General features: G+C 48.7%; 1 protein-coding gene across 2 annotated transcripts in view; it reads right to left on the minus strand.

Moving 5' to 3' along the window:
• Positions 1 to 27,923, minus strand: part of CLIC5 (chloride intracellular channel 5) — a 150,225-nt gene that overhangs the window by 39,712 nt on the left and 82,590 nt on the right. For both annotated transcript variants that reach the window (XM_036249411.1, XM_036249412.1), the window contains exons 2-3: positions 5,621 to 5,730; positions 1,444 to 1,569 (exon numbers count right to left, since the gene is read on the minus strand). In XM_036249411.1, coding sequence (XP_036105304.1) covers positions 1,444 to 1,569; positions 5,621 to 5,730 — 236 coding nt within the window. The remainder of the gene's footprint in view (positions 1 to 1,443; positions 1,570 to 5,620; positions 5,731 to 27,923) is intronic.

Genomic DNA, 27,923 nt, shown 5'->3' on the forward strand with positions numbered 1-27,923 from the left:
CGAGTTACTCAACCTCCCCATGCCTCAGTTTCCCCAACTCTAAAGTGAGAATAATCCCCTATCTCCTGGGGCACACAAAGTGAGGGCAATATAAGTGTTGATGAATAAGTAAAACGTTAAAATAAATGTAACACGATGGTTTTTAGTAAAGCCCCACTTACTTTACCTACTCAGCATGTCCTGAATCCTTCCTGCCCCTCTTCCCCATTCAGGTCACCGCCCTAGCTCAGCCCTCCAGCCCGTCTTGCCTGGACGGTTACCAATTGGCTCCTCCCAATTGATTTCTTTCCTTTTTTTTTAATCCTTACCCAAGAATATTTTTTTATTATTATTGATTTTAGAGAGAGAGAGAGAAACATTGATGTGAGAAAGAAACATTGATTGGTTGCCTCCAACATGTATCCCAACGGGGGGTTGAACCTGCAACCTGGGAGTAGAATCTGAGACCTTTCAGTGCACTGGACGATGCTCCAACCAATCAAGCCACACTGGCCACGGCTCTCCCGATTGGTTTCTCCACCTCCAGCTCTTCCATCCGCCCTCCTCATCCTCCCGCCCGCCCCCACAGGATAAAGTCCGAACTCTATGCCTACTATTATCTTTCTATTTGAAAAAAACTTTTGAGATTGTTTTAACCCCCCAATTACAGTTCCTTATAACAGACTAGTCCAGTTTGCAGCTACTTGTAGAATTCACCTGCCTCTTCTTGGCTCCTGTTTTCCTCGGGAGCAGCTCGTTCACCTGACAGGAACCTACAGCCTCCGGTCTCCCCGCTCCCTGTGCTTGTTTTCCGAAAGGATGAGCTTTCGATCCGTTTTCTCATGTCTCATTATGACCTGGTCTGATTTACGACTCTTAGTTATACCTCAGTGTGGTTTTAAGTCATGGGTTGTCTCTCTCCTGACTTACACTTCTTTCTTTCTTTCTTTTTTTTTTGTGTGTGTGGTACGTGCCCCTAGCAGGAACCGAACCCGGGACTCTCTGGTCTGCAGCCGATGCTCAACCACTGAGCCAAACTGGCCAGGGCTCTCCTGGCTTATTTTCATTGCACTAGCCTTTCAGTTCTCCTGAAATGAGGAAGACTTTGCCCTTACTTGGGGGCCTTCCAGGCAAAGTGAACTGGAGAGAGGACTTCTTTAAGGGGACAGAGGGGTGCTAAACTTCCCAGTGTTCCTTAAGTCATTCTGATTAGGGGGCAGTGATCTGCTCCATTTCACGGGGGCACCTCCTCCTGGAGTTGGGCTTTGTGGAGCAGTTTGGAGACTGGCAGCCCTTTTGGGGTGAGGAGGGACATCCCAGACTCTCTCCTTGAAAAGAGGATCCTATGCTCTGAATCCATAAGGCTCCTTTGGAAATCGACCTCCTCAAAGTTAACCCTGTGCTACCTTCATTTCCCACATGGACCGCTCCCTGTGGTTGCTGGGGAGATACACAGCCCCTTACTTTTCCGGAGTCAAAGTCTCCTCCAGGAACTCCTCGATCTTATTGACGTCGGTCTTCACATCCCCGTTGAAGGTCAGGAAGGGCGGGTGGGTGCCAGGGGCCAGGTTGTGCAGGTCGGCTGGCTTTCTGTGGAGAGAGCAAGATTCAGGTGGTGGCTCACCCCAGGGCACCTCACCTTCAGGGAAGCCTGGGGCTTATCGTGCACTAGACACCCCGTGCCTGTCAGCAGACAGGCTCATGGTGGAGGGCGGGAGCCCGAGAAGAGAATTCTAGGGGATGCCGTGTGATACAGGATGCCACCAGAGAGGAACCAGCTGGGAGGAAGGAGTTGAGTACTGAGAAAAAATAGACTAATGACAGGTGACTCTCAACATTAGTGCCCAGCTTCTATGCCCAGGGCAGAAGTTGGGCTTTGCTTTCAAAACTTCCTCCACCCATTTAACAAAAACACACCACCCCAAATTCTAAACTTTACATATGAATGAATTCAATCCTCGCACTTCTATACTAAGGAGTTTCCTCTGCACTGTTGAGGGTAAATTCAACAGGAAGGCCAGTGACCTCCTGTTTGACACCCCCCCCCCCCATCATGCCTGCGCAGGTGCTTCTGGGCCTCCGCCAGCTGGTCCGAATGTCAGCGCAGGGAAAGAGCGAAGTCAGGGAAGAAGGTTGGCAGATGGGCGGAGAGGGGCGGGGAGGGCTGCCCTGAGGAGAGAGGAGGAAGAGGAGGAATCCTGGTGGAGACTTCCGGGAGCAGGGTGAACCCCAGATTCACCCCGAATGCTCTCTGTGAGATGCCACGCTTCTTGTGGGAGTCCAGAGCGGAGGACAGGAGATGGAGGAACTGAAGCAAAGCAAACAACGGGAGAAGAGGAATCTGTAATGAAACAAATTCCTGGCGTAGTCAGTTTGGGAGGGGAAGAGAAGAATTTCAATTACTGGCTACTCCCAAAGCGTCCCCCAAACCCACGCACTGTCCAGCTGCCCTCTGGGGCACTCCGGGCTGCCTAGACCTTCGAGACGGAAAGTGCTTGTAAAATCTAATTTATTTAGTCCTTTGTTTGCTTTGTATGTGTCCCTCCTTTCAGACAACGAAAGAACATTCTTCACCTCCTGTTCTTCTGCAGAGCTGACATCAGGCAGCAGTTCTCAGCTGGGAGAGGAAATCCATACTGATTTCATTTTTTAGCAATTACCGTTCTGTGGCTTAAAGGTACAGAGCTTTGTCCCCCTTTCTTCTTCTGTGACTCAAGATAACGTGGCCTCTGGAGTCCGACATCCTTGAGAAGCACGAACCCCAGCTGCGGAGGCGCCCTGGGCAATGCCAGTGGGCGCTGGCCAGCGGCGGTGCTGTCTCTTCGCTGGCCCTCTTCAGCACGGATGGTTGAAGTTAGATACTTAGCATTGAAATACAGGTTGCTCACTCAAATTCATGGATTACCGAATGTGTGCCAGCCCTCTTCCTCCGGCCGGTCGCAGCTCCAGGAGGGCAGGGATGGTGCTAAGAACAGGTGACATGTGCAGGGCTCTTGCTTCGAGCCAGGCCCAGCCCCAGAGGCAGACGCTGCCCACGGCCTGCTCAGTCCTCCTCTCGGTGACCCTGGGCAAGCGCCGCCTTGCAGGGAGGGGCGGCAGGTCACGAAGTAAGACAGCTTGTCCGAGCCCACTCAGCCAGGAAATGCGGGTGCAGGTTAGAAATCAGTCTTCTCAGAAATGACGCAACTTCTTGTAGTTTATTGTATCATACAGTGAAAACATTCCTTAATACAGTGAAAAAATTCCTTAACTCTTTCTCTCTCTCCCTTCCTTCCTTCCTTCCTCCCTTCCTCCCTTCCTCCCTTCCTCCCTTCCTCCCTTCCTCCCTTCCTCCCTTCCTTCCTTCCTTCCTTCCTTCCTTCCTTCCTTCCTTCCTTCCTTCCTTCCAACTTCTCCTCCTCCCCCTCCTCCTCCTCCTTCTTCTCTTTTCCTTTTTTTCCAGTGAGAAAGTTTCCTTATCTACAAAACAGGAGTGGTGATGTTGCTTGCCTACCGCAGGGTGTTGGTCAGATAACAGACCGAAGGAACCCTAAGCATGTGAGGAATGCGGGGGGCTCCCTCTCCCACCCTGAGCTCCGGGTAAATACAAGCCCATGTGTCTAGGCGGTAACCAGGGAGCTCCTCTTGTCCTTTGAAGGAGGCTGTTCCTCAAGCCGTGGAGAGCCTGCTCTCGTCACGGACGGCCACTTCATAGCAGATGCGTGTCCACTGGTGTGACGGGCGCTCGCTGGGGGTCTGACTGAATCCGCTGCTCTGGCGGACACAAGAAAACTTAAAACGTGACCCCAGCCTCTTCCTGAGGGACGTAGGTCTCATACAGAGGACAAAACAAACTTCATAACGGGGGTCGCGAAGAGCATGGTATTAGAACCAAGAAGATGGGTCTTCAGAAGCGGCCCCGTCATTTTAGAATCTAGATGGTACCTTGGGAAAGTCATTTAAATGTTTCCATCTCAGTTTCCCTGTAGAAAATGAAGAAGAAAAACCTTCACAAGGTCATCTGTTGTGTGGTTTCTTCATGGAAAAACACTCACGAGTTGGGACTGTAAATACTGTAGTTGGTGAAATGCTGGATGACGAGGCCAGGCAACATGGATGAAAGGTGCTGGGGAGGCTGGAGGGAGGCTGGACTGACAGATTTGCTGAGCGCGAAGGGGTGGGAGGGGGTGGCTTCCCAGGGCAGGGACCGGAGCTGCATGGGGCCCTGGGACAATCTGCCCATTCAGGAAGGTGGGGACAGCCTCTGTTAGACAGAGGGGTATCCTAGCCGAGGGCTGCAGGCCAGAGAGAACAAAGGCAGCAGAAGGTGGTCCAGAGGCTGAAAGTCACCGGGAAGCGTTGGGAGAGAATGCGAGGAAGAACCCAGGACAAGACAAGGTCAAAGGTGGCGCAGATGAGTTGCTCCACAGGGGAACGTCACCGATGTTCTGAGCCGGGGAGCCATGTGATTAGAGGATCACTTTAGGAAGAATAACCTTGTGACAATGTCGTAAGGTCATCTTGGGAGAGAGACAGAGAGAGAGAGGAGACCTGGAGGGATCTGGAAGGAGGAAGAACAAACAGACAACCAGGTGTGGGCTGTGGGAATGAACACGGGGCCGGGAGGTGAGAGACGCCTGGACCGGGCACGGGTGGACAGTGGAGGTGGCCGGAGACGGGAGCTGGAAACGGCTCAGCCCAGGATGGGGGAGAACCAAGGAGTTCAGGAGGGGAGCCCAACTCAAAGGAACAGCGACAGGTAGAATTTTCTACACACAGATTTTGAAGTGATAACAGTGGACATATCCAGAAGACAGCAGGGCTCTGGGTATAGGATCATTTGCATAAAGGTGAGCTAGAGAAGATGCTCATGGGGAAGAAAGTCCAAGCGGATGATACACGCTCAGTGTTAAATCCCACGCTTAAAGGACAGATGTGAGAGAGGACAGAAAACAGGACTGGAAAGAGTGTGGGTTAATACAAAGCAATATTGAATACACTGCGATTCAAAATATTATTCAGGCCCTGGCTGGTTTGGCTCAGCGATTGGAGCGTCGGACCAGAGAGACCCGGGTTTGGTTCCCGCTAGGGGCACGTACCAAAAAAAAAAAAAAAAGAAGAAGAAAATATTATTCAGCGTGGCTCCGGACAGAGAATGATGCCTGATATTTCTACCAGGCATTAAAACTGCGCTTTAAGAAAGGAACGCTGGTAACTTTCCCCCTGCGTGTCATCCAGATCTCTCACGCTAAGGAATTACAAAGAGGGGAACAGAACAGGGAAACGGGCTGGATCCCAACTCCCTGGAAACGCAGACTCTCGCCCCTGAAGCCCTGCCGAGGTCCCCCAGGATGGGGCCCTAGAACCACCAGAATGGCTGACTCCCGGTTTTAAGATGCTATGCCCACGTCTGCGCCAGACAGTCTCAACTGCGTGTCCAGTGTCCATCGCCTCCTTTGGCCGTGTTAACTGAAGTCTGCTAACCCGGGAGCGAAGCGCTCAGCACCCAGTGAGACACTGGCTTTTGCAGCCTCTCTGCTGATGAGGGGCCTGGCCCAGGAGCCAGCAGGAGGCTGCGGGAGCCGAGACGGCCTTTCCCCCCCTCGTGGAAGGTTCCCGTTCCTGCAGCCACACACGTTCCCATTGATACAGCGTCTTTTACCTTTTCAGATCCACAGTGGTGACATTGAACACGACTCCCTTCAGCCAGAGGATCATAAAGAGGCGCTGAGAGAAGGGGCAGTTGCCGATGCTCTCCCCGTCGATTCCGGCCTAGGAGAGAGAGGGGCAGCGTCCTGAGTGGCACGAGTATATTCACAAGAAGAAGTAGAGGATCATAACGCCCAAACAATGGTCTGAAGAGAAGTGACTAACGCCGTGCCCCAGCCTACCTTCGGGGCACAGCTGCCCTGACAGCCCTCCTCGTCTTCTAGAGTCTGTGCAGGGAAATGCCTGGCACCGGGCAAGGGCTCAGTAAATACGTGCCGAACAGAACTGGAGTTTCCAGCGTGGCGATTATGTAGAGTCATAACTTTCTGAAACCACAGAACCCTATCATCTCAGGGAAAAAGAGAACTTTAATATCACACAGTCTGCCCGGCCGGTGTGGCTCCGTGGACTGAGCGTCGTCCCATGGACTGAGAGGTCCTGGTTCGATTCCCGGACAGGGCACATGCCCAGCATGCGGGCTTGATCCCCAGTAGGGGGCGTGCAGGAGGCAGCCGATTAATGTTTCTCTCTCACATGGGTATTTCTATCTCTCTCCCTTCCCCTCTCTTTCTAAAATATTAATAAAAACATATTTTAAAAAATAAAATCACATAGTCTTACACCAATGATGTTGGACCACCAACTGCAGCACCCCACGTAATCATCTCGTCTGTGCTTGACCACCTCCACTACCCAGTAATTTATCTCTCAAATAGTCCATCCTGAGCATTTCCAACAATTAGAAATGCTTTTCTTTGGGTCTACCTAACCAAAACATGTTCCTCTGTACTTTACCCTCTCTGACCCTTTGGTCCTTGCTCCTGAGGGTGTCATGAGTATAAATGGTTATCTCCCTATAGCTCACTAGTGAGCAGACTCCAGACTAATCAGTATACTTAGTTCTGACTTCTGACCTTGAGTGTCAATAAATCGTTCATTGTAAATGATCCTTTCATTGAACAAATACATATTGACTATCGATTATGTGCAAGGCACTGGAGAAAATTGCATGGGGGATTAAAAAATGCATGTACTCAAGGGGCTTATGGCCTTCGGTGGGTGGCCAGGGGACAGACAGGACAGCAGACAGCGCTGCTGACCCTCGCATACTTCTGCTTGTGACACTTGTCCCTCCTCAAGGCAGCGTGTTTGATGTGTTTGTTTGTTAATGTCCGGAAGGCGAGTCTATCTTTACTTCTGAGTGGGTTACAGAGACATGAATTTTATAAGAATTCATTCCCAGCAAACACACACACAAACAGAAAGGTTGGAGAACTGATCCCTATATAATTTATTTCCACGGAGTGGTTTATCGTCTCCTGATGGTACTTAGAGGGGAAAATCACCCACCCTCTCTGGTCTGCCCTGGACACGGTGGCGTTGTCTGGTGGCCCAGGTACCCGGCCCCTCTGACGGGGAGGCTCAGGGAGGGGAGGCCCCCGGGCTTACTTGCAAAGCTACAAAAAAGCCAACCAACATATTGAAATAGAGACTTACTAAGATTTTTTTTTTGAAAGAAAAGGAGGGAAAAAATGCATTCTCAAAGCTCAACACATTGTTTCCCCCATGAGATGCGTTCTGCTGTGGCCTTTTTTTTTTTTAATCCTCACCTGAGGACAGACATTTTCAATATTTTGTTCAGATAGAGTGGGAGGGAGAGAGAGAGAGAGAGAAACATTGACGCGAGAGAGACACATCAAGTGGTTGCCACCTGCACGACCCAACCAGGGCCGGGGACAAACCGCAACCGAGGTACGTGCCCTTAGCGGGAACCGAACCCGGGTCTTTCTAGACCGCAGGCCGACGCTCTAACCGCTGAGCCAAACCTGCCAGGGCTGCCGTGGCCTTTGAATGGAGAGGAGCGACACCTTCTTTCCCACCCAGAGCCCAGTCTCCCTCCTCTCTGCCTTGCAGGCCTCTCCCGGCAGAGGCCGGGGTTGGTAATGGAAAACCGGCGCCTTTGACGGTGTTGGTTGTAGGTAATTGCTATGAAATTACAGTTATTTTACCTCTCTCTTCACTACATTCAGTTCTCACTTTTCCTCAGCGTTGAAAACAGACCCACCCCTGAGTGGCTGAGGGGCCATGGGCTCCCTTATACAAAATCCGAAAGCTGGAGGGCTCGGGTGCACCCGCCCGCAGAGCTGAAGTTACCGATAAAGCCACAGACAGGTGACTGTGACTTTAATGACAGCTCAGAGCTAACTTCAGTTTATGATATCAGTTTCCTAAGCCCTTCCCGAGAAGGACTCACTCCGCAGGTACCTGGTTCTTGGTCCTTTAAGACATGACAACAAAGGAACTTTTCCCCAGGGCTGGTTGTGATGTAAGGAATGAGTAAAGAATTAAAAAACAACAAAACAAAAGGTGCATTCACATACTAGCATCCACGTTACCTCTGGTGGCTTGGTGGTGAGGGGGTGACAAGGGAATTGAAGGAGGAACTGGTAAAATACTGGAATTCTATTAGCTGGACCAAAAAATTATATAATAATGATAATAACTCATTTATTTTTTAATTTAATATGTTTTTATTGATTTTTTAGAAAGAGAGGAAGAAAGAGAGAGAGAGAAACATCCACGATAGAGAAACATTGATTGGCTGCCTCCTGCACGCCCCCTGCTGGGGATCGGGCCTGCAACCCAGGCATGTGCTCTGACCAGAAATCGCACCCAGGACCCCTCAGTTCATGGGACGATGTTCAATCCACTGAGCCACACTGACCGGGCAATAACAACTCATTTCTATATTGTCAGGCATTGTTCTAAGCGCTTTACATATATTACTAATTTGTTTACTCCTATAAAAAGTGGACTATTACCACCCTTTTACAAATGTGGAAACTGTGGCGCAAAGAGGGAAAATAACTGGCCTCAGGGTCCCAGCATTAAACCCAGGTGATCTGGCCTCAGATTCGGAGCTCTTACACCATGGCAGAGTCCACCCTGCAGACCCAGACAGGAAACATGTCCCCTCGAGTCACGGAGCAGGGTGGCGATGGTGGTGTGAGTGCATGCATTCGTCCTGGCCTTTACCACCAGGTGCATACAGCCAGGTCACAGGTGCAGAGGGTGGGGCTGTCACAGCTCCTCGAACTCCCATCATTGCCTTAAATAATAATTCTAGGCAGAGTGTACAAGAATTGCCAAAGGACCAATAGAAATAATGTGTGAAGATTAATTTCCCTTACTGTCTTTACATCCCTCTTTCAGCTTCTTTTGTTTTCTTTTCTTGTGGTAAGAACATTTAACATGAGATCTACACTCTGAACAAACTTCTGTGTCATACACTATTGTTGACTACAGCTACAATGTTGCACAGCAGACCTCTAGAGCTTACTCCTTGCCTATCTGAAACTTTATGCCCCTTGATTATTGACTCCCATGTCCCCCTCCCCTGCACCCGGTACCACCATTCCACTCTTTGATTCCACGACGTTGACTCTTTTAGATACTTAGTATAAATGGAATTGTGCAGTAGTTGTCTTTCTGCGACTGATTTCACAGCTAATGTCCTCGAGGTTCATCCATGTTTCACATGTTTCAGAATTTCCTTCTTTTTAAGGCGGAGGGGTATTCCATTCTGTGGATTCCACATTGTCCTGTCCTTTCAACTGTCAGGGGACGTTTAGGCTGCAGCCGTGAATAGGGCTGCAATGAGCCTGGGCGTGCTAATATCTCTTTGAGATCCTGATTTCAATTCTTTTGGACGAATGCTCACAAGTGGAATTATGGACCGTGTGGCAGTTCTAGTTTTAATGTTTTAGGATTCTCTACCCAGTTTTCCACGGTGGCTGCACCGGTCTGCATCCCCACCCGCAGTGTGCAGTGTTCCAGACGCCCTGCTTCTTCAGCGACCCTGGTCATGCGTCTTTCTCAGGAGCAGCTCCGGACACGGGCGAGGTGGTACTTCATTGAGCTTTTGACTTGCATTTCCCTGATGGTTAGTGGCGTCGAGCATGTCGGTCATACACCTGCTGGTCATCTGTGTCTTCCTTGGAGAAATGTCTGTTCAAGGTCTCAGCCCATTTTTAACTGGGTTATCCGTTCTTTAGCTATTGAGTTGTTTAGCTTTTTCTTTTCCTCCCTCATAATTCACCAGTCCTGTGGCCTGCATAAACCATTTGTTAAATTCATAGGTTAAATGTGGCGGGCTTGTGGCAACCACTTGGAACATCAACCAAGAAGGATGAGGTGGGACTCGGCGGGACCCAGGACCTGTAAAGTGTGAGGGAAATTGCAGACCAACTAGTTCAAACAGGCTCTGAGCACTGGGGGCCGGAGACAGGCACAAAGTGATACCCACCCAGGACGTGTGAGTGGGACCTTATTTGGAAATAGAATCTTTGCAGATAAAATCAAGTTAAAACAAACTCACTGTGAATTAGGGTGAGCCCTAAATAGGACGGGTGCCCTTATAAGAAGACGGAGGCAGAGATTGGAATGATGCTTCTACAAACCGAGGAACACCAAGGATTGCAGAAAACAGCAGAAGCTAAAAGAGACAAGAAAAGGATTCTTCCCTGGACATTTTTTAGAAAGCCTGGCCCTGCTGCACCTTGACTTCAATCTTCTGGACCTCAGAACGTCGAGAGAATAAGTTTCTGTTGTTACAAGCCCCCCAGTTCATGGTAATTTGTCAGGGCAGCCACAGGAAACAGTGGGAACGTGTGGAAAGCAGAAAGGTGTACAGTAATGGCCACTTCTCAAGTCCACAGCTCTGCTTTTCCATGGACCTCGTGGGCATGCTCACAATCGCCAGCCAGCTACAACCCCAAAGCACTTCCTATTCCCTGGAGTGAATGTATTGACTATAAGTTATACTATGTTGTACTATACTGTATTAGGTACTCTGTTATACTGTACTATATTATATATTGTAAGTTAAAATGTATAAAATCTTATATAACATATATCACATATGATAATAATAGCATCATGTGATTATAAAGGTTGTATGATTATACGTGATATGTTATTTGCTGGGTAATACAGTATATGCGACAGTATATTGCCTTTCATGTGGTCTTTCCTCCTATGCAATGACCCTGTCTACCCCCCAAACATGGGCCATGTCTTATTTACTTTGCCTTCAGCAGCAACAAGCACAGCTGCCTGAGACTTAGTTGATACTCGGTACCTGTTAGAGAGGATGCATGTTGAGGGGAGGGTGAGATACTCCCTCTCTGTGGCCTGACTATCTCACAATTCTGATGCTGGCATTCTGAAAAGTGTCCTGAGAACAAAGCCTGAGACCACGGTTCTAGACCCGCCTCTGCCTCGAATTCATGGCATGACCCTGCCAAGGTCAGTCACCTCTCTTGGATTCATTCAACGCACTTGTAACTTCCTGCAATTTTGTGCATTCAAGTGGCTACTGGAGATTTATTTAGACAGTGGTTTTCAAACATTTTGGTCTCAGAATCCTTATATGCCATTCAAGATTGTTGAGGATCCCAAAGATCTTTTCATGTAGGTTATAGCTATCACTGTTTATTTATTATCTTATCAATGAAAGCTGAACAGGTTTTAAATATGTACTTACTTATTCATTTAAATATTATAACAAGAAACATAGAACATAAATAACACATTTTAATATAAAGAAGCTAATTTGTAAAGAGATTTAGTAATGTAGTAAGTAAATTGGTTGAAGTATACATATGAATACATTCTGGCTTTACAGAGAAACAGCTGGAAGAGGGAGGAGTCATTTAATAAATTTTTCATATAGTTGTGGGTGTTTTGAATACCAGACCAAAACAATGGTAGTTTCTCAAAGGTTAGATGACAGATGGAATTTGAAACACTCTATCAATGAAAGTCTTCTGTTCCACTAAAACCCATTCACCTGGCTTGCACTTTGAATGGATCTTTTACCCCTGAATGACTTTGTACCATCACAAATTCGTCATTTGGAAAATAGTGTTTCACTGAATTACGCAGATCTTCCAAGTGTGCATACAATTCATTGTGTAACATCAAAGCATCTCATTCAGTAATAGCGCCGCCGAGTTCATCAGAAAAGTTTAAGAAGCTGTCATGCGCATAGAGGCAGACTCATGCTTTCCAACATTCTCATTTTCTCTTAAAAGCTTGTATTTTATCATTGGCAATAAATCAGTTGTTATCCTTGAAATGACAAGCCCATGTCACTGACCTTGCAGGGAATACCTGTCAAATACACGTCTGAAAATGCGCAGTTTGTCTGCCAGTTTCTCTTTCAAGTAAAACCTGTTCTGTGAAAGCAGAGGCTGGTTCAGCTCACAGCTCAACCCACACGTGCTTTTCCTAGGAGGAACGCGGTACCTCGGGATGCACCCCAAGAGCTCCATGGGCATTTCCCTCATCAGCCAGGATGTTTCAGACACATGCACTCAAAGATTGAGACTAAATTACGTGACATGCTTTTCACTGCTTCATCGGGGACATTCATGCATGAGACGGGCTCTCTTTCCTGCACGCACGTGACTTCTGGCTCCGTTTAGACCAGTGCCTCGGTTTGTGCTCGGGCACCTGCAACTTTACCCACAAGATGTCAACCCAGAGAGAAATGACATTACTCTGAAAATAGCTGTGACCTCCCAGAATGCCTGAAAGGGTCTCAGGGACCCCAGGAGTCCACAAAGAACATTGGAGAATTGTTGGTTTAAGACATCCCAGGAATATACCAGAAACACGGAGCTTTGCCTCCATGAGGGGAAGCTGATCATGGGCCACAAACCTCTTGAAGGCACTGGAAGAGGGAAACATTATTCAGGGACCATCCCAGAAGATGGATGACGTTTAAGCTAATAGTTGTGTCACGTATCAATTTGTCTCTCAACTCCAAAGGCACCCTTCCATAGAAGCTCGTGGGAATAGGAGGGACTTGGTCCCCACTCGAAGAGGCACCTCTGTGCCCTGGAGTTGGCAGGGTGTGAGGACACTGCCCAGAACAGGCCCAGAATGTGAGCTCCCTGCCCCGAGCAGCCCTGGACCTTCCTGCAGCCCTCTCGACGCGGCAGCCAGAGGCCCTGCGGCCGGCACACGGCCCGCGTGGCCCGGGGAGCCACATGCATCTGCCACCGACTCTGCAGGCTCTGTGTGACCTCCAGCTCCAGGATGCCACACGCATCTGCCACCGACTCTGCAGGCTCTGTGTGACCTCCAGCTCCGGGATGCCACGCATCTGCCATCGACTCTGCAGGCTCTGTGTGACCTCCAGCTCCGGGATGCCATACGCATCTGCCATCGACTCTGCAGGCTCTGTGTGACCTCCAGCTCCGGGATGCCACGCATCTGCCATCGACTCTGCAGGCTCTGTGTGACCTCCAGCTCCGGGATGCCACGTAGAGTTTTCTGTACATTATGGTGACGCTTTTTACCAGGGATAACACTTTTTTATGTTTAACTTCTGTTTGAATTACTCTGTGATGTCTCTCTCCTGATTGGACCCAGACTCCTATAGAGGCTTAAACGTCTGATATTGCAAATTGCAAGACTTTTAGGCTCTTTGATCCCTTTAAAAATCTGGCAAGGTTGAGTCCTGAATGAGGAACCAGATTCTAGTAACTGGAAGAAAGAAATCTCCGTTTTCCACAAGAAGGTAAGTAAGTCATTGTGTATGTCGTATTTCAGCTTTCTGTTGCTTCATCCCGGAACCCTATCCCTAAAGACTCTGTGATTAAACATTATATGTAGGTTTCCAGGTAAACTTCTGTAACGGGGGCTGGGACTCACCTCAGGGATGAGATAGTCTAGCTCTTTCTTTTTACAGGTGAGGAAATAAGCCCAGAAAGTTCTGACAACTTGCCTGTGGCACACAGCCTGGTCCCGTGGCTACATCAGTGACATCATTCCTGATCCCTGACTCCTAGTTTTCCACTATGCTAGGCTAGCCGTTATCTCACAGAAAAGAGTGTCAAAATGACAAAGGCCACAGGAAGAGGACTTTCTTTGGATATGAAATGACTCATCTATAGAACACTAAATTGACTGATATCACGTAGAGGAGAAAGAATTTTCCTTTATAATAACAATATTTGGAGCTGCCCACTTTTCCTTATTAGTATAAGTCAGACAGCATTCCTTATTATTACCATTTTAAAATACCAAATTGTCTGTCCTAATAATTTGTAAGCCTCATTAACAGGTATACGACTTGGAGGCTTATGGTCCCCTTGAAGAGAGGGAGTCATACACTTGCAGAAATACATTCTTTTTTCTCAGAAGCTACAAAAGGCTCACTGTGGGGGTCACTCCGGGATTTTTACTCAATAAGCAGTCAGGTAACAAGTATACATTTGAAGCCTCAGAGATTCTCAGCATTTGTGTGAAGTTGACTATAAAGGCTAAATCAGCTGTCTGTCGATGGCCACCTGTGCAATATAATATGAAGAATTCCAGGTGTATTGTTCAGGGTTCTCCAGAGAAATAGAACCATCAGGATGTGTGTGTGTGTGTGTGTGTGTGTGTGTGTATCTGTCTATCTGTCTGTCTGTTTGTCTATCTATCTATCTATCTATCTATCTATCTATCTATCCATCCATCCATCTATTGAGAGATTTGTCTTAAGGAATTGGCCGACGTGATTGAGGAGGCTTGGTGAGACCCAAACCTGCTGGGGTAGGTGATCATGTCAGAGACTCAGGGAAGAGGTGCATTTGAGTCCAAAGGCAGTGTGCAGGCAGAATTTCTTTTCCTCGGTTTCTTCTACTCAGTCCTTTTACTGAATAGATGGCACCCACACACATTATGCTTTACTCAAGGTCCACTAATTTACATGTCAACCTCCTCCAAGAAACACTTGCACAGAAATATCCAGAATGATGTTTGAGCGGGTATCTGGACACCAGTCAAGTTGACATATAAAATCACACCAAGTGAATTTAAAAACAGGACCTGAGACAGGTAGCCCATCAATCCAGTATCTGTCATCAGCACCTTAGCTTGCCAAATGGTTTCATAAACAAGTCAATATGATTGTGTGACTCTCCCCTCCCAGAGGAACTGCAGGCCCCACACCCAGAAGGCTCCTCAGTTTAACTGTCTGACTAAGAGAGCAGGGTCTGGTGGTGCCTTCCACGCTGAGTAACACCTGTTTGAAAGGGGCTTCGGGACCTGGCCATTCGATTCCCATCAGGGTTCATGCTCAGGTTGCTGGTTTGATCCTCGGTCACCATGTGTCTCTCTCACACTGATGTTTCTCTCTCTCTAACTCATATATATATATATATATATATATGTTAATCCTCACCTGAGGATACTTTTTCATTGTAGAGAGTGGAAGGAAAGGAGGGAGAAAGAAAAAGAGAGAAACATTGATGTGTGAGAAACATACGGATTGGCTGCCTCCTGCAGGACCCCAGCCAGGGCTGGGGATCAGACCTGCAACCCAGGTATGTGCCCTTGACTGAGAGTCAAACCCATCACCCTTCGGTCTGCAGGACAATGATCTAACCGCTGAGCCAAACCAGCCAGGGCAATAAAAATATATATTTTTTAAAATAGTGGCTTCAGGCCCAAGGCCACCTACAACTTTTCATGCTGTGTGATGTTGCTGTGCCCGAGGCCTCCTGGCGGTGTCCTTCCACCCGCCCCGAGCTTTATGTGAACCGCACTGAGCCTGCGCTCACCCTCCTGTTCCTCAGACTCTCCGGGAACAGCTCCCTTTCCATCCCCAGCCGGTGCGCTTCCCCCGCCCGCTCTGCCCACTCCGACATGGCTTCTTCCCCTATTCACTGGTGTCCCAACTATTTGAATAAGGGAATGGGTGTCTTTCCAACCTCTTGTCAACCCTGCTTCTACTTAACATCCTCTTCTAAAAAGAGCCTCTTTCAATCACTTTCTGGGTCTAAACGAATAGAACATGTGCCTTCTGAGGCCAGGCCATAACAGGTGACACAGTTTCTGCCTGGCACCCTCCCTTCTTCGGGGTGCTTGCCCGGGGACCCCAGCCACCATGTTATCAGGAAGCCCAGAGCACATAAAGAGGTGTCTGCCGTGTCCTCGCTGACAGTCCCTGCTAGGACTCAGCTGACACGTGGCATCAGCCACCAGGTATGCAAATGAGGGAGACTTCAGGTGACTCCAGTGCTTGGCCTTTGAGCTGTCCCAAATGATGCCTAGTGAGCAAGATGGGTCACCCTCACCAAGCCTTAAAACATCAGGTTCATGAGCAACATCAACGTTGTCCTTGTTTAAAGCCATTAAGTTTTTTTTTTGGGGGGGGGGGTGTTGTTACCCAGCAGATAACTCTCACACACACACTGGGCCTCAGGTTCCTTATATGCAAATTGGGGACAGAAATCTCTCTACCCTACAGGGTTATTTCACAACTGAATGAGAATATGCATAAAACACATGGCGTTTGCTTTATACATTTAGGGCTGCTGTCATTATGACAACAGATGACAAACACTTAGGAAGAGCTAGCTGAAACATCCTTGCTTGTGATAGGCTATGCCTTAGGAAAGAGTCGGTAGAACTCTCTCTGATGGCACCAAAATTCAACAACCCCTTGGCGTTCAAGGTGTTGTGTGCAGAGCAATACATTCAGTAGAGAAGGAAACCATGGCCCCTGTCCCTTGGTCAGAGAAGAATGTTCCTAAGCTAGGGAATCTCCAGCTGGCCATGAAGGAAGACAGGACGGTGCATTTCTGTCCTCTGCAAGGCCCCGAGTTTGTGTGCAGAGCTACCTCCTCCAAGCAGATATTGTTTCCAAGTGATTCAGGGTCCAAAGGCAAGAAGGGCTGGGACTCAAGGAGATGGATGGGTGAAGCCAAGGGATCAGGCTGGCGACAGGTCCCTGGTGATTTTCTGTTGAAGCCAGTGAGACCTTTGTGTTCTCTCCATACCCCAGAACCTCGGCTAGATGTTTACAGAACCCCATGCTCTTCTCTGGGCGTTGTTAGGACGCTCAGTGCCTAGGTCCAGAAAGCTGGAGGCTGGAATTCTTCCGCCTCAGAAAGGCACCAAAGCACAGGAAATCGAAGCACGATACACATCTACGGCCTCCAATAAACAGAAGTCCCTCCCACAGGGTTTAATGCGAAGAAGACATCTTCTCGCTGACCCCCCGCCCCCCAGGAGAATACCGGTCCCAATGGGGAAACATGCCTTCCTCGTAAGCAGGCCACTGTCGAAAGTTTTGCTTTCTTCCCTTGACATAGTTTTTATCTGTTATTTAAGATGCTATAGAATTTAGTTCCAGCTTTTGATCATGAATCCATTTCATTTCTGCACCATTCATGGAATGAGCCTACAGTTCCTACAGCCTTCAAACAAGGGGTATCTCGACACTGAGCCCCGCTTCTCCCGCTAAGGTTGGTGTTTGGGATCCCGTGGCGGTGGAGATTCCTCGGTTGATACGCATCTGCCCTCCGCTCTGGTTGTCTGAATGTTGAGTTTGAATATAGCATCTTAGTGTCACCAGCTGATCTGAAAAGCCTTTAGAGAAATTACAAATCTGTCATCCTCCCTCTCGGTTGGGCCCGGTAAGCTCTCATCTATCCAAACCTCCCAATTTTGACAGGTTAAGAGTTTATGGCACTAAAATCAAATCTGAGTGATGAGATTTATTACACAGGGTCACGTAAATCCTGGTCCGTCTGGGAAATATTTTTGCAAAATCAGTAGTTTGTAATATGTCAACAAAATATTGTATAGAGCTTGAAAAATCTATTCTAATTCTGATTTTTCAATGCATGCCCAGGTCCTGCTCTCAGATATTCTGAGTCTCGGAGTAGGACTCAGGCAAGGTATTTTGTTTTTGTTGCATTTTTGCTGTTGTTGATTGTTTGTTTCTCAAGACTCTCAAGGGGATTTTGACGCTGAACCAGGCCTGGCCACCACCTCTGACCTGCTGTTGCTCACAGCGAGATGTCCACTAAAGTCACCTAAGGAGTGTGTTACAAAGAAATTAACAAAATGCTCCCTGAGCCCACACGAAACACACAGTCAGAGTCTTGGGGAGATCTCTGAGGTGCCCTCTTTGCTCTTTATGTCCCCTATTTTCCTACCTGTCCTGGAAACTCCTTCAGATCATAGGCCCTTCTACTTCCCACCATTTCTCTTGCTGTCCCTCCCCACCGTCCGGCCTCGCAGGGCCCCGAAACACATGCTGCAGTGTGAGCCCCCAGGGAACGGAGAGCAGGCTTTGGGCACAGATGTGTGGACAGCCGCAAGTCAACACGACCACTAACCACACCAGGAGCTTCCCTCGCTCTTGAGCTCTGCAGTGGGACCTCCGCGAGGGTGACAGAGAGCATGAGACCAGGTCCAGAAGCCCACCCACACAGCCCAAGCTCCCACGCGGACCTATGGACTCAATCGCATTCCCTCTCCCTGGACACTGCCCTCCAGCCAGCAATGGCTAGAAACTGCTTCTTCTATGAGGTGGGCCCTGTCAGTCCTGTGTTCTGCCTTCTTGGCCGTGTGGGGCACGAGGAGGCTTTAGCTGCACCCCCAACCATATGTGGCCACCCAGCCATTTGGGCAGGGAGGGTCCATGAGGCAGGACAAGCCTCTTCACTGGAGGCCTGCTCGGTGCCAGAGCCCACGAGCGCAGTGATGCACGAGACTGGTCCATCCCCTGAGATGCTGGCCCACTTGGAGGCGCGGAAGATACAGAGATGATGTTCAGGTCATAGTGCAGCGCAACAAGGACAGGGCATGGGTGCAACGGGAGCACGGAGGAGCCTGCCTGAGAGCTCTGGGAAAGTTTGGGGGCAGCAAATCCCTGCTACGAGACCTCAAGGGTAAGACAATTTGCTCAAGCAAAGCAAAGGGGAAGGACACAGGAGCAGAAGGAACCACATAGGCATCGGTCTGGAGGCTTGGTTACAGGATGTGAGGTGTGGTCTTGTCTTGGGCACAGGAATTCTCCAGCTCCCTCTTTTCCTCCCGCTGAGGATGCCAGCCCAGGGCCAGGCAAAGCCGCAAAGCAGTCCAAAGCCCATCTTCTTGAGTCCGTGTGTCTCCACGTGTGTCTGCGATGCTTACCACCACCGCCTCAAAGCCCTCGGCCGCCCTTGGTCCGCAGAGCAGCCTCCCCCACGTCACTCCTCAAAGCCAGCTCTGACAGCGTCCCCCTGGAGTGCGATTCTGGATAACTGTTTACCGTTGATCGCAGACCAGATACGCGCAGAGGGCACGAAGCTCGGGTGGTAGGGTTTCAGTCTGCAGCCAGAAGGTGAGAGAGGAGCTGGGAAAAGGAGGAGGAAGAGCAACAGTAGCTTCCTGGAGTCTTGGAACCAGACAGGTGGGCCTGCTATTCCCTTTGTGAGATCCCGGCAAATCTTACCTCTGCCACTCACAGGGATGGGCTTCCACCACGGGTGCCAGGCCAAAGGGCAGCGCCTCTCTTCACAAGGCTGCTTTGATAGTCATGGAAAGTTCTCTATTTAAAATGACTTCAGGGCTGGTTGGAAGGCAAGACTTAAAAACAACATATTTCCACCCTGGCCGGTTTGGCTCAGCTGTTGACGCTTCGGCCCGCAGACCAAGAGTCCCGGGTTCGGTTCCCGCTAAGGGCACGTACTATGGTTGCAGTTTGTCCCCAGCCCCGGTTGGGGTCGTGTGGGTGGCAGCCACTCGATGTGTCTCTCTCACATGGATGTTTCTCTCTCTCTCTTCCTCCCTCTCTCCCTCCCTCCATATCTCAAGATAAATCCAAAAATGTCCCCGGGTGAGGATAAAAACAAACAAACAAAAAAACATATTTCCTATTAGCTAACTCGTCAGTGGGAGACCATAGGAGTATTTAAGTTTGCCTTTAACGTGAGCGCTTTGACTTTAGGACCGGCGTGTTTTCCCAGACGCGTGCAGTCAGACCTTACCCAGAACGCTCGGAGAAGCAGGACGCTGGGTGAACTGATTCCCTGGAGGCAGACGAGGCCAGTGGAGTAAAAAGCACCGGGAGTCCTGTGTTCCCAGACTAGTCTTGGTACAAAGAACAATGTGATCTTGGGTGAATTCCTAGGCCTTGGTTTTGTTATTTATAAAGTGTACAAATGAGAGAGAATCTTGAAAGACTCTGAAGCATCCCTCAGACGTGGCTGGGAGAAGGTGAACATCACGGCACCTTTCATCTGCATCTGAGACCTCCAGGGGCTGAGCAGAGCCTGGGCGAGCCGGGTGGCCCGCAGCTCCCACACTGCGCGGCTCCTGGCACGGGCTCGGCAGGTGTTTGCTGAGAGGATGATGGAGCTGGCAGACGGGCGTTCTACCCTGGGAGGCTGGCAGGCGGACCTGTGGGGTGGTGGCTACGCTGTAGGTTGGGGGGGAAATACAGACAGACGTAAAGCAAGCACCCCCTGACACCACCTTCGGGGGCTTCTTCGAGGTGTTCCTTTAATGCCTTCCCATAGTCTTCTCAGCATGTGACCTTTCGGAAAGCTGCCCTCCCCCCTCCCCCCAGATCCCTCAAGCTTCACCCAACCCTCTCATTCTGCAACCAGGCCAGCTGAAGTACGAAGAGCTTAGCTGACTTGTCCAAGACACAGACCTCAGCGGGGCTGGAGTGTGCAGGCGAATGAGGGCGGTTAAAATCTCAGTCACCACCGTCACTGGAAGTGATTTAGATACAGTCACAGAAGCCATGGGAACTGAATCCTTTCAAAAGTCATCTCTGGTGAGCGCTGGCTTACCAGGCTCACACGGAAGCTCCTGCGCCCCCAGGGGGAGCGTAGCAGAGAAGCTGTGTTACTAACCCCCCCCCCTCCTCCTTCTTCCCATCAGGTGACTGGGAGGATTAAGGGAGAAACACAGGAAAATAGGAGCCAGTACCAGGTGGACAGCGAGATCTCAACACATCAGCTGCCTTCTTTGTCGCCAGTACACTAACGGTCACAGGAGAAAGCCTCTGTCACCGTGCGAGAGGGAAATGTCACGTGAGCCCCCCACTAACGTTCTCGTGCGCCTCCAGAACGCAGTGGTCCTGGGTGGGCGCCGCCTCTCTTCAGGGGGCTCTGTAAAACAGCCTCCCAGCCGCCCACGTGGAAACTGAGCTGGGCCGTGTGTCAAGGAGACCTGATGTCATCCTCTCTGCCTTGAAAACCCCTTCTGAGCTTGCTCCCCGCTGAGTTACATGTTCGAGCCCAGGCCCAGCTACAATTGAAAAGGAGTTTGATTTGTAATCCCCTAGCCCCAAAGGGAAACGGAATGCTTCCCAAATGGCAGACTAAGGCAGGAAATGTTCTATTTATTATACTCCCATAAAAAAGATAAACGTCCCCCAGTAACTCTACCACACACACAATCGTCCAAACCCACACCCAGGAAGCCACCACCTGGTATCAAGCTCATGTTTCTTTTCAGAAAGGACAAATTTCCATATTTTCTTTCAGAAGTTCTACAGTAAGAGACAGGTTGCCCCCCGCCCCGACCTCCCTGCGCTCTGCCTGGCCGGTGTGAGTCAGAAGCCCTTCCTGCTGGTCCCAGATGTTCTGCCAGATAACGTGTCCCTGAGCAAAGCATTGCCCGGCGCGGCCCTCCGCACCCTTGCCTGGAAAACGAAGGATGACTGGGTAACGTCCACTTTGTAACGCTCTGTTTCTTTCCGGCTCCTTTGTTCAGCATTATTAACGGTGTACGAGGAGTTTAGGAATGACCCTTGTGTGTGAAGAGCTGTAAATTCTCCACTGCATGCCTCAGAGGAAGAAACCACAGTGGCCATTACACAGATACAAAGTTACTCCCCGGATGACTCCAGAATAAGCGAGCTCCAAAGTCAGTCTGGTGCAACAATTGTTCTGCTCTGGGGGCCTTTTCTGGAAGGCCCCAAACGTCATCTGATATGTCTGGGGTACTGAAGTTCACAGTACCTTGTTTCGCCTTCTGCATCCTAATACTGGGGTCCACAGAGAGGACCCCTCAGATCACCCACTTGCTGCATCAGAAGATGAGAGGGCTTGTTTCCTGCTCAACAGAGATGGTTCCAGCCATAGGTTTGGAATAGAGATGTGTGTCATTGTAGATATTCCTCAAAGCATATCCTTTGCATCTCCTTTCAGTTTAAAGGTACCAGACAGAATATTTGCACTTGTTTGCTAAAACGTGTACCGTGGCCGTGTCCTCCACACCCCAACCCCCGCAGACCACTTTTACCACGCTCAGCCAGGACAAGCCCATCACAGTAACTTCCCTTTACTTGCAAAACCTGTCCAAGGAAGGAAGCCTGCTATTGTTGGGCTATGTTTAGAATAGATGATGCTAAGCAGTGGCCTTTAAGAATGAATAACAGATAGACTTCCAGATCTTATCTAATGTTTAGAACCAACCCCTCCAAATTATCTTTTGATGGGGGCTCAGGAATGACAAAGCTGCTGCAGCTGACGCTTCATCTTCCAACTATTGGGAGAGGCTGCTAGAAGCATGATGTAGAAAACTCTGAGGCTCAGCTGGGATCAGGGGAAAGAATGCCAGTGTCATTTGGTGATGAGGTGTTGTATTTATAATGCTAACCTTACATGGGATTCTGCACACACTCCACCCAGAGGGCAGACTGCTGGAGGGGTCAACGAAATGACAAAGCTGGAAAAAGAAGCATCATTTCCCACTACGTTCTCTCGTTTGCTTTTACCATGCTTTCTTTAACAGGTTTTCTTGCCAGAGTCATAAACGAGGTCCTGTTTTATTTTTCTCTTCTCAGCCCTGTGATAGAGTTCAGGGCCAGGTATATTTATTCTAGTTGTTCAAAATGTAGCCTGCAGGCCAGGACCACAGCCTCAGACCCATGCTGTGGGGTGGAGGCCAAACAAGGCAAAGGAAACTGATTTATACAAGTAGAGTATGTGATTATCCACTAGTTCTTTTTTCTTTTAATCCTCATCTGAGGATATTGTTACATTTATCTTCAGACAGCGTGAAGATAGGGAGAGAGAGAAACATCGATGTGAGAGAGACACATCAATTGGTTGCCACCTGCATGACCCCAACTGGGGCCAGGGACGAACTGCAATCGAGGTACATGCCCGTGGCCGGAATCAAACCTGGGACTCATTGGTCCGCAGGCCAACGCTCTAACCGCTGAGCCAAACCGGCTAGGGCTGTCCATTAGTTTTGAGCAAGGCATTTCTTCTCTCCATCCTTTCACCTAGAAAGGACAAAGGGAAGGATGCCTGGTATTGACCTCACAGCTCTGTCCCTCATCTGTAACTGGGAACACTAGCAGCTGCCCACCTGTGACAGAGTTCGCATGAGATAGTGCCCAGGCAAGTGCTCTGTGGGCAAAGGGCACAATAACACTACAACCCCACCCAGTCCTTTACCGGTGGATTGAAATTACAGCTAGAATACCACGCCCTGCAGCTCCACAGTCCTCAGGAGAATGAACAGGAGCCCACCCCTCAGCCCAGTACCATTAAGAACTTTTAATCTCTTCCCCAGAATTCCCAGCAATGGCCCTAAAAGAAACAGTTTTCCTGATAGATAATTCCAGGTTGTCTGCAGCCTCGATACTCAGATTGGGACAATAGCCTCCCCTAGGAGCTTGGTAAAAATGCAGATCCTCGGGGCCTACCCCAGACTTACTGAGAAGGCTCCTCTTGGGAACCTTTGGAAGACAAAGGCCTCCTATAAGAACCATGGAACTTTGTAACCTACACATTAGGTCAGTGATGTCCAGTGTTCTTTTTTGTTTTAAAAAATATACCTTCGCACATCTGGATTTCACAGTCCTCCAACTTAGAAGGAAATCTGTACCCTTGCACGCAGTGACCTGGCGTTCTAGAAACGTCAGCGAATCTCAGCCAAATTTCCGTACCTCGCGCGGGGGCGGGGCCGGCTTGCAAATGAGAACGGCATCCTGGTGCTGAAAGTGAACACTGACGCTGAAACTGGAGCAGGGTTAAATTATTTATTGAAATTCCATGGTGTGGCTGGTCCGTTAGGGACCAGCAGAGCGAGAGTCGCCGGATGTATTTATCCTGTGCAAGCCCCGTCCTCGACCTGCTGAAGTCACCTGCCTCTGTGTCTGTGGGACCAGTGGATATTGGAGCCTGGCCTGAGAGGCTGAGTCATGGAAAACATGTGCCGTGATTAGTGGATGGGGCTTTCTGAAGGCGCCATGGGCTGGGGGGCTGCCTGCATAGACGGCGTGGAAAAACAAGAAAGCCAATACATGGCGGCTAACTCTTTTTTAAAAAAATCATTCTCTGCCTCAAGGTTTCTACCAGTATACTGGAGAAAAAGGTTTCTTCGTCAACCAATATGACAATATATATAAAATGAATTAAATTCTGTAGAGAAGTTGTCCTTTTATAATCATTAATATCTGATCCTCAAAAGCAAAAAAACTATAAACAACATGTCTATTAATAGCAGAACAGTTGATTACAGTATGGTATGACCATATTATGGAATAGTATACAGCTATTAAAAAGAATGAGTTGGATTCTTGTGGAGAAAGTGTCATGATAAGAGAAAAAGACATAACATGAATAGTATGACCCCTTTTAAAATTTAAAAACACTACAATTTTATTCTTCGTTAAATTAAATTGAGTGATTCTGAGTTTTTAAACATTTACTTTTATTTTTAAGGCAGAGAGAGAGAGGGAGAAAGATCAAATCTACAACCCAGGTATGTGCCCTGACTGGGAATCAAACCTGTGACCCTTCGGTGCACGGTAAGATGCTCCAACCAACTGAGCCACACTGGCAGGGCAGAGTCCCAGTTTTAATAATCAGTACAAACTCTGTTGAAATGGGTGATGCACATTTTAACAGCTCAGACCTGAGTTTTCCTAAAATAACCAGGGCAGATAAAAGGCCAGAGTCAGGAAAACATTAGTAACCAGGGGTATTACTGATTGTCCTCACGTCAGTGCTGTGTGCAAGGTGCCAATGGCTTCACCACTTTTGTTTGATTTTTCACTGCTGTGTGGGCAGCGTAGCTCAGACCGATCTGCCCACGCAGCAAAGGGGGAGATCACTTCCTTTTAGGGCTTTGGCTTTTGCAAAGAAGCCATGTCTAAGCTACATGATGATTTAGAATAAATGATATAATAAATATCACATGATTACTATTATACAGGGGTTTATGATGCATATATGAGTATCTGTGGTAAGTATTTATTGTAAGTAAATAGACCGGCTAGCTGCTTCCATTCTATCCTGGAACCACAGGGAGCACAGTGACTTCTCCATTCCTTGGTTGGGCCCCGTGGTCTCCTGGACTTCACAGCGCTCATTCCTATGACAGCACTCCAGTCCTCCCACAGTGAACTAGAAACGCCGTTTTCATCAGCTGCCCTTGCAAGCGCTGATGACAGGCATGTTGTAATTATTACAGCTGCGTGCACATCGGAGTGAATCAGAACGGCTCTGGGACTTCCGGGGAAAGATCGTTTTCTTGCTGCCACCCCAGCAAACGCCCCCAGACCTGTCGTCCCGCCGGCTTTCCTGTCATTTTCCTGCAAAATTAGAAATAATGGAGGGACCTGGAGAGCATTATGCTAAGTGAAATAAGCCAGTCAGGGAAAGACAAGTGCCATATGATTGCATTTATATGTGGAATCTAATGAACAAACTAAACTAACAAAATAGAAACAGACACATCACTACAGAGAACAGACTGACAGCTGTCAGAGGGGAGGGGTAGAGGGGCTGAGGGACAAAGGTGGAGGGATTCAGCAAAAATAAAATCACAGTCTGGCTGGTGCGGCTCAGTGGTTGAGCGTAGACCCATGCACCAAGAAGTCGCCGGTTCGATTCCCGGTCAGGGCACATGCCCAGGTTGTGGGCCCGATCCCCAGTGGGCGGCATGCAGGAGGCGGCCAATCAATGTTCTCTCTCATCGATGTTTCTATCTCTCTCTCCCTCTTCCTTCCTCTCTTTCTAAAATTAATAAAGAAAAAAATTTTTTTTAAATAAATAAAAAAGTAAAATAAATCACAGACACAGACCACAGTATGGAGATTACCAGAGGAAATGGAGATTACCAGGGAGAAGAGGCAACTCCAAATAAAAGTAGTACACTTATTCTCTATGTCAATAATACTATCACTAGTAATACTAATTTAATGGTGATACAAGGAGACTTGAATTGGGGTGGTGAACACACAGTACAATATACAGACGATGTATTAGAATTGTGCACCTGAAACCTATATAATTTTATTAATGTCACCCTAGTAAATTAAATAAAAAACAATGGACGGATATGCTGGAACATCTTATATTGTTTCTTTGGGTTTCTGAACCCTCCGAAGACCTTTCATTGGTAATAGGATAAATGGAACTTCCTTGGGCTCTTCCCAAAGCTCTCTCTTTCTGGCCAGTGTTCTCCATATTCCCCGTTCAGAACCTCTCCTCCACCTCCCTCCCCTGCGGAATGGCTCGCCACACCTCTGTCTGGGTTCCTTTGCTCTATTTTACTTTCCTCTGTGCCTCTTCTCTCTTCTGGGCCGCCTTTTCCCCTCTCCGCTTTCAAATACCAACAACTCAGATCCCACCTCCCTGGCAAACCTTTTCTAAGCATTCCTATGAGCATTATCTTATGGCCAGTTCATTTCATTCATTCACTGACAAATACTAGCCATCAACAACGCGCTTGGGAACTGTGCTGGATGCAAGAGATACCCAGCGTGTCTCCACTCAGCATCTGCCCCACGACTTGCTATGGCACCCGTGATCTCTGGACGACGCGGAGCACGAGAAGGCAAGACACAGCAGCAGGTAAGCCCTTGCGCTCTGCTGTCTATTGAACTGTAGCACTTGCCAGCTTTGTCATCTTGGGCAAGCTTCCGGCCTTGGTTTGCTCATCTGTAATGTGGGAATGCAAGGCAGTACCTCCCTCATACAGTTGTGGCCAGGATTAAATGAGATTGTTCCTAGAAAGCATTTACGGATAGTCTGGGGTACAGAATAAGCATCACTTACATTACGATCAGATATTCAGTATCCGAGCGGACACGCCCGTCTGTATTGTTTATCCTGTGGTTTCCTCTTCTCCCGTGCTCTCCACAGAGAGGAACACGGTGTCGGCCTCCCTAGCACCGTGTGACAAAACATTCCCCTCTGACTAAGGTTAGTTAATGAGGGATGGTTTCTGAGAAGTCTCTGGGTGTTTTCAAATAAAGACACGAAGGGGTGTTCTTAAATATTGTAAATATGTTCATGAGAGTCTGTGGGAATCCCAGGCATATTCGTGCAACCATATTGGTTGAGAACGTCTAGAACGGGGTTCTCCAATGTCAGCAGGCCCAGGGCCACCCGGGGAGCTTGTGCAGACGTGCCAGGTCTGGGGGGAAGCCCAAGAATTTGCATTTCTAACAAGTTTCCAGATGACGCCTCTGGCGTGGACGCACTCCGAGCTGTGCCCCGGCGCCAGGACTGAGCACCGGGCCATGGGCCGTGGCCCGCCTTCCAGAAGAGCCACAGCCGGGGCCGAGGAAAACATGCAGCTGAGCCGGACGGACCACGGTCCGGGTCAGACAACGCGGATTCGAGCCCCGGTTCCTCCTTCACTGCAATATGACCTTGGACACGTCACTTACCTGAGCCTTGGTTTCCTTATTTATACATTTGAGATGGGGCACTGTCTTCATACCTCACAGTGGGGTGAAGACCCAGGACGGACATAAAGTGGTATTTATACTGACTGAAGATGAGTGGAAGAGTCCGGGAGGGAACACGCCCTCCCCTTTTTCAGTCCAAAGTGACCCCTTGAATGCAAGAGAGACCCTCTAAGCAAGGCACATTCTTTCCCAAGTCACTGCAGTGTATTTCAGTCTCTTAAAGAGCCAGCTACCACCTGAATAGATTTCCCTAGTAACGTAAAACCTCAAAGCAGCTTTGAATCAAGAGCCCCTCTCCGGACAGTGACATTTAGGGAAGGTCACTGCATGCCAAGGGTGTGTGCACGCCATCTGCCCATCCTGCTCGGCCTTGTCTCGAATCCTGTTGGACTTCCAGTAGTTCAATACTCCCCCTGTCAGATCAGCCGTGTGAAAATCACCTCACTACGTTACACTTTAATATCCTGGCCTCTGTTTTAACCAACCAGCACTAGAAAAAAACATCATACCAAGTTTTTTTGTGTGTTTTTTTTACTGCATTTGCAATTTTTTAAAACGTTGATAACATTGTGCCTTATATTCTTCTGTGTTCCCCACACACTCCCCATAAAACACCTTGTGAGAAACGGCCTTAGAACCCAGTGCCCAAAAGGGTAATCTCAAGGGAAAATACTAGTGATAAAATGTTGTTAATAAAATGCACTGTGAAGGGTCTAGGTTATATACTCTTAATGTTTTTTTAAAAAGACCAGAA

The sequence above is a fragment of the Molossus molossus genome, unplaced genomic scaffold (genome assembly GCF_014108415.1).
Source record: "Molossus molossus isolate mMolMol1 unplaced genomic scaffold, mMolMol1.p scaffold_m16_p_8, whole genome shotgun sequence".
NCBI lineage: Eukaryota > Metazoa > Chordata > Mammalia > Chiroptera > Molossidae > Molossus > Molossus molossus.